Source organism: Kryptolebias marmoratus, linkage group LG8 (assembly GCF_001649575.2).
Source record: "Kryptolebias marmoratus isolate JLee-2015 linkage group LG8, ASM164957v2, whole genome shotgun sequence".
Taxonomy (NCBI): Eukaryota; Metazoa; Chordata; class Actinopteri; order Cyprinodontiformes; family Rivulidae; genus Kryptolebias; species Kryptolebias marmoratus.
The window spans coordinates 1,172,896-1,185,367 of NC_051437.1; the positions used below are offsets into that span (position 1 = coordinate 1,172,896).

The 12,472-nt window shown below is 38.8% G+C and overlaps 1 protein-coding gene across 1 annotated transcript in view; it reads right to left on the reverse strand.

Moving 5' to 3' along the window:
- Nucleotides 1-12,472, reverse strand: part of fam120c (family with sequence similarity 120C) — a 60,420-nt gene that overhangs the window by 9,793 nt on the left and 38,155 nt on the right. Inside the window, exons 11-15 of the mRNA XM_017407164.3 lie at nt 7,430-7,679; nt 7,207-7,321; nt 5,208-5,417; nt 4,766-4,994; nt 4,197-4,332 (exon numbers count right to left, since the gene is read on the reverse strand). Coding sequence (XP_017262653.1) covers nt 4,197-4,332; nt 4,766-4,994; nt 5,208-5,417; nt 7,207-7,321; nt 7,430-7,679 — 940 coding nt within the window. The remainder of the gene's footprint in view (nt 1-4,196; nt 4,333-4,765; nt 4,995-5,207; nt 5,418-7,206; nt 7,322-7,429; nt 7,680-12,472) is intronic.

Below are 12,472 nucleotides of genomic sequence, written 5' to 3' on the forward strand. Positions count from 1 at the left end.
CTGTTGGAGGTTGTCCTTTCTTCTCTTTCACTCATACTAATTTAAGCCTGTCTCAGATGACAGAACAACATGATGCAGAATCCTGCTCTCAGCACTGACTGGTGCCTGAATGATGTAGGCATGACCGAATGGCGAACGCCAATCCCTCACCGTTTGCATACGGTTGGCTCTAAATCACACATGCATTATCCGATTTGCACCAAACTGGATATGAATGACCTGTGTTAACCTCTGAAGAGGCCAATAGGATTATACTGTAATTTGACTCCAGTGCACCCCCTATAATAGTCGAAGAGTTATATCTCCCTGATACCTCATCCGATCTGCATGACATTTTTTGTGCATCACCAGTGAGCACTGTTGCACACATTAGTGTGGAACTTTAATTACAACACTTAAGCCCCGCCCACTAAGGATTTTTGGGTGACTGTAACTCTGAAACGGTGCACAGTAGGTCGGTCAAACTTTACAACGTGACTCCCCATGGGTCAACTATCAGCCTTAACTTCAAGTTAACAAGGTCAAAGGTCACGAGAGCCCATGTGCTCTAACTCTTCAACCGTTAGACGTAGGAAGGTCAAACCTCACACCATGGCACAGGACTGGTATTGATCCTGACTGAAGGCAATTTGGGACATTTGCTGTAAAAGCCACCTAGTGGATGGTGCAAGAAAAGCACGAGAGCATAGACTGCGGTCGCCAGAGCTCCCGCGATTGCAAGAGCTCCCGCGGTCGCAAGGCTGGAGCGGCGCTGAGCTGCGAGGGCCGCCCAACGCTGCTTGCAGCTTTAATTTGTGTTGTTTTGATGCAACTGTGGAGAAATGCAATGGTGGTCTGCCTAATTTGAATGTCAAAGTTATTGAACTTGTCGACTGACCGATTGTAACCATACTACACACACTAATGAGAGAAATTGCACTTCTTTGACTGCACAATGGCAGAAAAGTCAGGTTCAAAAGATGTAAGAGCAATGCGGAAGCAATGATGCAGGCGCTCATTTGTTAAGGAGGAACAAGCACTTGTTTTAATGGCATGTTTTTTCTACACAAACCCCCACAACCAGAGCAGGACAGAAAGAGATGAACGGCAGCTTCAGGTCCTTACAAAATGGAGACCATCCTAAACCTGTATGAACATCTCATTATATCAGGGAGGATTAATGTTGCAGATGGTTAAATCAAGAACGCACGTTGATGGTTTTAGCTGCTCTAGGTTTTAAAAGTCTGTTGAATGACTCATCGATTTAACTGAATCATTAGTTCTGTATTAATTTGTGACATTGTCAGAATAAAACAAACTCTTGCGTTTTGTTAACCATCACATCATTCGTTTTTCACTCAAAATTTGTTTCGTGGACATGTAGAGCTGCTTGCTGTGTGCTCTCTCCACAGTGCATTTGTCCCAACGCACTGAGACAGACTGTCCTCAGTGCATTAGACTCGCACAACAAGATTTTGCAAACAATATATCTGATTAGAGAAATTCTTTATAACAATACCAGGGACACATCACTGAATGAGAGGATGAGTTCTATGTTCTGTGACATTCCTGTACTCTTTCTCTAAAGCCAGCAGCAGCAGGTAGCTTCTTGTCTCCCTCTGCATCAAACTGACCACCTTCATGTGACAAACAGCTCTGGATTCTGAGAATCCAGAATTTACACAAATGAACTTAAATATGGGCAGATTTTCCTCCTAAATATCTAATTTTATTGAAGGCAAACAGTGCAAGCAAATAGCTTTGTGAATATGCCTGTAAGTTCCTGAAATGTCATCAGAAAATTTTGCTGGGACATGTGGTTCAGTATAAATCTGTTTTGTAAAAAGACTCCAGAGCTGTGAGACAGTTCTTGCTCACACAGACATAAAATTGCATAAACAAGACTTTTAAAACAGTGGAAGGTAGTGCTGGGCGATATGGAAAAAAAATCCTATATCACGATATGGATAATTTTATATCACAATAACGATATATATCACGATATACCCCAATTACGTACGTTGTTAGTTATTCTTTGAAAAATATGAAAAAATAATCTAATTTCTTACCTTTTTCAAGCTTTATTTTGAAGTGACATTTAACTGAACTTTCACAAATGAGATCTGCTGCATTTTAGTGCAGCAATATATATGTACCTGTTAGACGTAACAGTATCAAATGACAACAGACTCCATTATCTTCGGCCGGCTATAGTTTCACTTTTCACAACTTTCCCCGGCTCTTTTACAACTTGTTTGTTTGCACTTTTTAGATTGCTAAATATTCTTTTTCGTGTTTCTTCTTTAAGTGATAGAAGAGGTTTGTTGTGTTGGCGTCAGATGAGAAAACAGTCTAATAGCAGAGTTAGCATTAGCATTAGCAGAGTTAGCATATTAGCTTTTTCTGCTCCGTGTCAGACTTCTTGAACCAAATCACAGACGTCCCCCCCTCGTTTTGGTAAAAGTCTTTCTTCTTGGGCTGCCTGCTAGCTGTCTCTACTTGTTGCCACCCCGAGTTTGATACTTCATGCGTCTCCATCTTTCAGCACTTATGGTGAAAACACCGGGCCGCACAGAAAGCCTCTGCATGTCGCAAACCCACACGTAAAGCAGCGTCATGTCGCAAAACGGAGGTTCTTCGCAAAATAGTTTTTTTTCTTATTATTTATCACTTATATAAACTGAATGTATGCAAAGTGACAACACAAATACATTCATCGTAGTCTACGTTATGAAATATTTACATGAATCATTGATACAATTATGATAGAAACGACAGAAACGATAGAGACGATAGAAGAAAATATATCACGATAAACACTTTTCTATCGTCCCCACGATATGTATCGTTATATCGCCCAGCACTAGTGGAAGGTATGAATATGTCATACTTCTAATAGAAATATTTTCAGGTGTCATGAGGTACTGATGGTCAGGGGATTACCAGATGGCTGGACTAATAAGGTTAACAGTTTAGCTGCTACAGTGCCTTGCAAAAGTATTCACCCCATGTTTTCAGCTTTTATTGCTGTTATAAATCAGTCATGATCAATATAAATTGGCCTTTTTTACAAAAAATATTTTAAAAATCGTCTTCAGTCTCAAAGTGAAACTAAACTTTTATAGAGTAATACCAATAAAATAAAAATATTTGATGTAAAAAAATGTAAATAAGTAACTGCATAAATATTTCCCCCTTTAAAAAGACTGTCCTAATTTAACTCAGATAAAAGATTATTGAAAAGTAAAAGTCAGGGGATGGATACAAAAGGATTGCCAAAGCCCTAAATATCCCCAGGAGTTCTGTTAAACCCATCATCAGGAGATAGAAGGAATATGGGACGTGTAAATCTATCAAGAGCAGGCTGACCTCACAAACTGAGTGACTCTGAAGAAGGAGAATAGTGAGGGAGACCACCAAGACACCTGGGACATGGTAAATAAAAAACCCCAAAACAAAACAACTGCAGTTGAAGATATTTCACTTACAAAAGTTTGAAAACTGACTGAAACCATACTGACTAATAAATGTTAAAACAGACACTTAAACTTGGGCAGGATTTTTAGATATTTTAAACTAATTTTTTACTAGTACAACTGGAATTATTTCTTCTGGGGATAATGTCATTTTGGAAATCATTAAGTTCCATTTTGACTAGTATGAGTGTTATTTTTACTAGGAGGATTGGTAATATTGAGATCTAAAATAGTAATTAGTGACAGGAGTGTGATTTGATTATATGCTCAAATATCCTGCCATACTCTGTAACTTCACGGGCAGAAATGAGGGAGTATGTATGGAGTTGAGTGCAGACAGGACGCTTTGTTTGTTCAGATTTATAAACATGTATGTATTCTAAGAATAGACATGTTTAGGTGAGTTTTATTTTGAGCAATAAAACTTTGCAGGCTCCAGACTGTCTGCAGTGATAGATTTATAGCCCAAATGACCAGCATTGAAGTGTAATTTTATCATTATTGCCATAAATACCAGGACATATTGTAATACATTTTTAGGTTTATGTCACCAATCCCTACTTTACATCTAAATTGTCTTTCTGCTATTAATTCCATCTTCTTTTTGTTTTAATCAGGGCTTTGAGAGGTATTGCAATACACTTACAGCTTGTCAACAACTGCACTGACATTACAGACACCCAAACTTGGTCTGCTTGTAAAGAAAAACTTATAGCAGTAAGAACGATGAGCATTACTCACCCTTTTCCTGCTCCCACTGACACCACCTGCATGTTGAAGCCTCCCCTGCCACGGACAGGTTTGTTTCCTGCCCACTGGCCAACCACCATGCCAGCTATTTCTAGTTTACCTCCTTGAGGAGGGATGGACTGAATGCCTAAAGAGGAAAAGACCGTAAAATCAGTTTCGACTAAGAAACTCTTTTCCATTCATTAGGCCAGCTTTATACATATAAAAGCGTTGTAAATATTTTTTTTGCCACATTTGTTACTGAAGAAAGGTGTTAGTTATAAATAAATAAATAGTCTAATAGTTGTTGCCATTATGCTCTTTGTTTAATAACCCTGGTAGCAATGTTTGCACAGTTCAATTAACAATAATTAAAGAAACAAATCTGTTGTTTTGTTGGTCAAAAGCACGGAAGATTTGGAATCACTGGTACACGTACACACACACACACACACACACACAAAACACAAATTTACAGTTAACGGCAAGTACTGAGTTTTCACAAGGCAAACAATTTGAAAAATTAATATGCTTCCCACAGTCTCTGCAGAGAAGTATACTGGTAAAATTAATGTGTGTACCTGGGAAAGTTCTGGGTCTGTGCTGGGCAGGGTGATGTGGGTGATGATGTGTGGGCATGCCGCCCATAGGGCGGGGTGGGTAGAGGGGCATTGGATAGAAAGGGGGCACCATGGCAGGGGGGAGGAAGGCAGGAGGTGGAAGAGGTGGGGGAGGGGGAGGAGGGCGAGAGAGGTTGATGCCCTCAAGGATTGCCTGACGCATCTTCTCCACCTTCGACACCAGCTCCTCCTGAAAAAAAAAACAACATACAATTTTTTTTTGTATTAAAACTCTTCATCAAAACTGGTAGCAAAATGTAAAACAACATTAAAAAAATCCAATAGAGGTAAAATGTATTAAATGTGTTCAACTTTTAAAGCTGGTTTATCCCTTTTTTATGCTTATTTCAGTTTGCCTGTTTTCAGTCACATGAGGACAAGAGGGGAGGGCTCTGCTTCATACCTGTCCCTCACACATGTCCAGCAAAGCAGCGCGGTCTCGGGCTGCCCGGGCCAGTTTGCTCTGGAACAGTTTGCCATCAAAGAAGCCCCAGGGGCAACAGTGTTCCCATGGCAACGGCTGGCCACAGACATCATTGATGAATAACGCTGTGTCAACGCCAGCCATAAAGAGAGAAGCCAACTGCACGCCGCGGGCATCCACCTTCTCAACCTGATGGCAAACACACAGTGAAAAATGGCAACATTTACAAACTTGAAACATAAGAAAGCATTATAAAATATTATAGGTAACAGCCACAAGGACTTGATATGTGTATGAAGTGGAGATGAAATGGTTTCTAGTGGAAAAAGAGCTTAGGCAAAAAGGTCTGCCCAAGCATCCAGAAATAATTAAATTTAACATTAAAGACAGTTTATAATGGTTTGGGAGAACACCTATTCAGTCAAGTTTTATCGGTGCTCGACTGACTGCGACCACAAGAACAAGGGAGAGAGCCTCACTTCAGCAAACTCTTCCACATTAAAACATCAGGAGAAATGAGATGACAATTACAAAATAAAACCCTACACCTTTATGAGTGGAAAGAGACATTTTTCTATAAGAAACAATAAGACTCTGTCTGTTTAGATGACAACCCCAGTCTGAGCCTGTAAAGTTTGTGTTGAAGCAACATAATGAAGGAGGCAGAAGTTCCAGTGACCACAAAAACCGAAACGCATACTTTTAAACAATTTCGCCCATAATAGGGATTGGGGGATGCATCACAATGTAAACATGAATGATTCTGAATTGTTTTAAAAATGTCAAATATCTATTATTTAATTTTAATGTTAATGTCCTTGTTGCGGAATGTGAAACAGCAACACCAAGACAGATTTTGATTTGATTAATCAGATTTGTAGTTTTGTAATCAACAAAAACTACAGTTATTAAAAGCCACACTGCTTGCAGCATTAAGGCTCAGTTGTAGTTGCTCTTTGTAGAGTCGCACAGGGCTCCGCGCACGATGTGCAGACCTGAGCGAACGGTGGAGGCGTTTATACTTGATGCTTACGTCGGTGCAGTATTCTTCCGTGAGTTTTGATTATCTTTGTGGTCTCTCATAGAGGGATCATATAAATACTGATACAGGAGAACCAACTCCGCTAGAGAACCAAAATTGTCCATTTTGAATGAAGCGCGGCGCACGTGGTCCGCATGAAGTTACAAAAATTGGGAGGTGCATGTGAATGACGATGCGCCTTGTAGTCCGGTGCGCTTTATATATGACAGAAGTTCAAAAACGGACTATTCATTGACAGTGCATCTTATAATCCAGTGCGCCCTATAGTGCGGAAAATACGGTAATAGAAAACTATTTTATATTGCAGCGCAGAGCTAAATATTTTGTTTCTCTTTTTTTGTTCTATACTCAAGATTTCTTTCGGAGTGCAATTATGAATTGTTTTTATTATCACATCGCAGCCCTCTGAATTATAATCGAATTAAATTGTGAAGTGCCTAAAAATTTCCACCCCTAACCCCTAGTATGCACACATCACATATAGTGGAATTAGGTCCTAAAAGGATTTGCTTCCAACACTAAATTGTCACTAACTAGTCAATTATATCTAGAAGCTGCACTGAGCGCCTGGGTTAAAAAAAATGTGTACAGATAATGTTTTGAGGAAATATTTTGATTATATTAGGTGCAATAAAGAGAGAAATCAATTTAGTCATTTAGAGCCTGTTAGAGCAAATATCCTATGATGATTTCTATTTTGAAATCATACTACATTACAAATCTGATGTACACAAAAAGTTTTCTCCACACCACAAAACAACAGAAAGCTTTACAGGTTCGAAAGTATTTAAAAGATGAAATGAAACAAACAAAACTTTTTTCTAACTGAGCTGAAGTGTTTCTGCATGAATGAGCTCAGTTTATAGGAGAAGGGCCGTGCACAGGCAAATATTATTCATATTTCCCATGCGGTGATCCAGAGGAGCAACGTGTCACCTTGAGCTCCTGGAGCTGGTCGGGCTCATAGAGCTGGCTGGAAACAGCTTGGCCCAGGAAGGCATCCAGTTCGTGTCTCTGGAGGATCCGTCCACCAGGCCACTGCATCATATACCTAAGAGGAAAGGAAAACAGAATCTCACTGTGAGATTTACCAAGTATAGACACACAGACTTCCACACAGCATCATGAAAACATCACTGAAACATGGAAATGATGCTACCTGAGCACGCAGCACATGAGCAGGAGATGCTGCGGAACTTGTGCTGGGTTTAGGAGGGCCGGGCAGTCAGAGCGGAGACATGCCAGGAAGGCTCTGGTTCTCCTGGAGCGGTCCTCGCTGGCACGACCCAACCACAGCCGTCGCAGGTTGGGGCAGGTCCACTCTCTGAAACACAGGGCCGGAACCAGCTCTGGAGTCAAGGCGGACTTTGCCTTGCCACAGCTCCACTCCTTCACTATCACTGGAGGAACTGGGTCACAGAGACAAAGATGATTGGTTGGTTACAGAGATGAGATGCCATAAAATCTTGTATCACAATGAGTAAAAAATGAGCAGTTAGTATGATTACAACCTACAATTTTTGAATAGAGAGAAGCCAGTAGCATTTGTGTTTTTTCTGTTTTATGTATGTATTTATATATTTCAACACAAAAGAAAAAACAAACAAACAAAAACACAAGGCACCCAGTATTAAAACCATATTGTTTTCATAAACACAGAAGACAGGATTAACCAGGGGTCCTTACATGAAAGAATGTGGTCCTGATTCAGACCTAATGTAAACTTATCAGTGCATTCATTGGTTGTTATATTTCAACAGAATTTTTTTTTCTGTGCAAGTTTTCTTACATTTACGGTAATTTATTTTAAGCAACACATTTTCTACATTTTGCGAAAATTTGTGCATGATTCTGCCACCACCATGCTTCACTGTGGGGCTGGTGAGCATTCCCTGGTATCGTACAAACAACTGAGACCAAAACTATTTAATCTTGGTTTCATCAGACCAGAGAGTCTAGTTCTTAACAGACGTCTTTCCATTGTAGTTTTTTAAAACTCAAATGCCCTTTTCCACTGGCTCTACTACAGCAGCCCCGCTCTACTCGGCCCGGCTTGGCTCGGCTCAATAAAAAATGCATTGCGTTTCCATCGGCCAGTTTGGTCGGAAGCAGAGGAACGCCAACAACGTTGCCCCTGTGTTGTCGCTGTTTTTTAAATTTATGGGGATTCTCCTGAGACTTCAGAAAGAAAGACACAGTGGAAAAAATGCTCTGGATGCTGCGATTGTTGCGCGGAGTAGGACTGCTGCTATTCGCCAGAGATTTCAGGCTTTACAGCGTCTTTAGCTGGGAGACAGATGGTCTAAATGTTGCAGGGTAAGTTAACGCTGTTGTTTATAGTCCTATTACTTCGCTACCATTCCAAAATTGACTATCGTTGAATTCTTCGCTCTTCTTACACTTCAATCTGACCACACCCACGAGCAATGAGTGAACATGAGCTAAGCTTGCGTCACCCACGAAAGCAGGGCCGGCCCACTGGCCCTACTCCAAAGCAGGGACCAAAAAAGCAAGACCGGCCTCGAAAAAATGCCGGTGTTCAGACTTTCTGTGCTACCCATCAATCAGACCTACCATGGGGCAATGCGCAAGCGCAGACCGATATTACGTCACAGGTTGTTTACTCAGCTGATTTCTTATCGATATGCGCTACCTGTAGGTTTCGTTTAGTTTCGTTTTATTTCTCCGAAGGTTACGGTAAGGTTTATTTAATTAAGCTGCAATGTTAGTCAAACATATTAATATAAATGGCTTTATTGCAGTTTGTTTTTTCATACCTTTTTAGTAAACCGCTCTGAGTACGTACTAAAAAAAAACACATGAGTAACGTTAGATGCTACATATGACCGAAGCTGTGTATATCTAGTGTAGCATAACTTTGTGTCACCATGATGCATTCGTTATTAATACTTAGTACATACTTAAGATTTTGATATTCTGTCAGGTAGAAGAAAGCGGTGGACGTTTTGTTTAATTATCTTTTCTCCCTGTAGTGGACGTTTTATATAGTTATCTTTTCTCCCTGTTGTCCCACTGCACGCTGCCAATGATGATCGGTGGGTGGAAGCAGTTGTGGTGCCCTACAAGCTGAACAACACCTCTTTCTGGACACTGCATGGAAATAACTAGATTTTATTTTTTTTCTTTTAAACCATTACAAGATGCATATCTGTACATAAATAATTCAGACAAGTGAATTTTATTTCTGTGGAGTGTTTTGGAAGTATTTTTTTATTGTGCTTTTGTAAGTTTTTGTATGCAAGTTGTAATTTTTTTCTGACACTTGCTGCTTTCAGCTGTTGCATCAAGTAAGCTGGTTGATGTGAAAAAGGTAAACTAACAAAAAAGCTGCTGTTAATCTCATTATTTTACACCATGAATAAATTTAATAATTTTATTATTATGTGCTTGTTTCAACTGAAGTAAAACATCAGACCCAATACTCTGCTTCTAACATTTAAATTGGTGTGCTTGTCACAGCTGTAACACTGTAGCAACACTTTGCAACTACTTTGATAGTAGTTTTTGTTCAACAAGTTGAGGGCACTTAAAGTAATTCTTAAACTCTTTAGAGTTATAGCAATACTAGCAGTTAAAGTGTGTAAAATAGTTCAAATACTGTTGCTTTTATATGAATGAGGAAATGACAGATATAGGAGAACAGATCTGGGACAGATACTGGATCAGGAAGTGCAGAGAATTAGTAAGGAGGAAGTGAGGTTTGTTTTAGAGAGGAGGAAAAAAGTAAGAAAATGCAATGAAAAGACTGGACCCTTGGACTTTAACTGAAAACATGCTAAATATTCTGATTTGCAACAGTATTTTAACTATTTTACACACTTTAACTGCTAGGGCAAATGTTATAAGTATAATGTTAAAATCATCTTTGCTTACTACAAAGAATAAAAATACAATGAAAATGCCAAAAATATTTTCTCAGAGTCTGCTGCCTCAGTTTTTAATATGGCGGTTTGCATATACTCCAGATTGTTATGAAAATAGATCCAAATGTACTGAAGCAGCTAACTTTTTGAAAACCAATAGCCGTTCTCAAAAATTTTGGACGCAGCTATATATAAACTATTAAAACAAATTGGTTTTATCTGTAGCTATTAACTATACATGATTAGATCTCAGAGAAGATGCACTGATGTAGTGAAGGAGACTTTTTGTCAAAGCTAGACTGTGATGCATTCTCCTATACTGTTGTTGAACCTGTGGCATTGCAGCCCATTTTCATTTGCATTACTTATTGTTGCCATGCAAGTGTTTCACTGTTGTTGCTGCTATTTTACCTCAACTTCATACTATTGATCAAAATTAAGTAAACCTGAAAAACTTTCTTTTGTTGTTGAAAAGAAAAACAGATCCATAAACTTTGTCTCTTTTTAAGTATGTAGCAATATTTGCACTTCAAATTTGTCAATATTTCTAAAATTATACAGTATTTTCTTCTTATATTTGTTTTCCTGTCTTTACTTCAGAGTTGTATTATATATCTGCCACAAATTGTCTGTCTTATATTATGATATTCATGTTTGTTTTTTTAGTATGCTGAAAACTACCTGGCTAATGGACACAAATGGCGTGCTGACCAGTCAGTCTGTGATGAGAGCCTCAAGGATGGAAATAGCCTGTGCTCTTCTTGAGTATCACGGTAATATAACATACACTGATGATAATAATGAACAGTACAATATTTCCATATTTGTCTCTATGTGTTTATAAGCAGGTAACTATAAGATATTTAATGAGTCTTTATGTGTTTACAGACAGTGCAGTGGAATATTGTCTGGTGTGTTCCATGCTCGAAGATGACGCCGACAAAAGCATGGTTGAAATGGTAAAAGCTATTTATATAAACAGATAGAGATCAACAAAATGTTTGTGAACCACTGTCTTAAACTAGATGTGTCATGACATGATCAGTGTAACCTGCAGATTTTAATTCTTAAGTAACAGTAAAATGTTTACAGGGAAATGGTTATAATGTATCCGTAACAATAAGACAAACTATTTCATTCACCCTCTTAAAGTAAAAGGTTATAGATTATATATTAATTGACTCAGAAGAAATCCAAGTCAATATTGATTTTTCTGCGGCCCACCGCCTGCACAAGTCACTTTATCATTTCAGGTGCAGTGTGACCTGTGCAGGCGGTGGGCACATTTTAACTGTGCCACATATAAAAAAAGAGTGTCACACTAATTATTCATGTGACAAGTGTTGCCAGAAGTAAATTGTATTTATAGATGTCTATTTTCATGTATATAAAACAAAAGCTTGTCTGATACTGTATCATTCTGTCCGTCTTTAAGTTAGATATTCTTATAAAGGGTTTTAGGACACCGACGTGTGCTACCATTATATTTTATAAAGGTAGAATACTCAAATGAAGACACTTGGTGCAACAGAATACCCTACCTTATTGTTTTTTTAAGGTAGGGTATTGTTATGAAGGGATTAAGTGCATCTATGTGTGCTGCTTCTGAATTTCATAATGGTAGGATATTTTAATAAAGGGTTTTAGTGCATCTATTTGTGCTACCCTTATATTTAACAGGTAGGATATCCTGATGAAAGGTTTTAGGACACCAACATGTGCTACCGCTGTATTTCATAAAAGGTAGGAAACTCAAATAAAGGGATTTGGTACAACAAAATGTGCTATCTAAGTATTTTATTAAAGCAAGGTATTCTGATGAAAGGATTAAGTGCATCAACAAATGCTACCGCTAGTGCTGGGCGATATAACGATACATATCGTGGAGACGACAGAAAAGTGTCTATCGTGATATATTTTCTTCTATCGTCTCTATCATTTCTATCGTTTCCATCGTCTCTATCATTTCTATCATAATTGTATCAATGATTCATGTAAATATTTCATAACGTAGGCTACGACGAATGTATTAGTGTTGTCACTTTGCATACATTCAGTTTATATAAGTGATAAAAGAAAAAATAACTATTTTGCGAAGAACCTCCGTTTTGCGACATGACGCTGCTTTAAGTGTGGGTTTGCAACATGCTTTACGGCAGCGGCTTTCTGTGCGGCCCGGCGGCACACCATATTCTGTGACCCACCCTATATTGTGTCGGCATTTAAGTCATAAGTGCTGAAAGATGGAGACGCAGGAAGTATCAAACTCGGGGTCGCAACAAGTAGAGACAGCTAGCAGGCAGCCCAAGAAGAAAGAC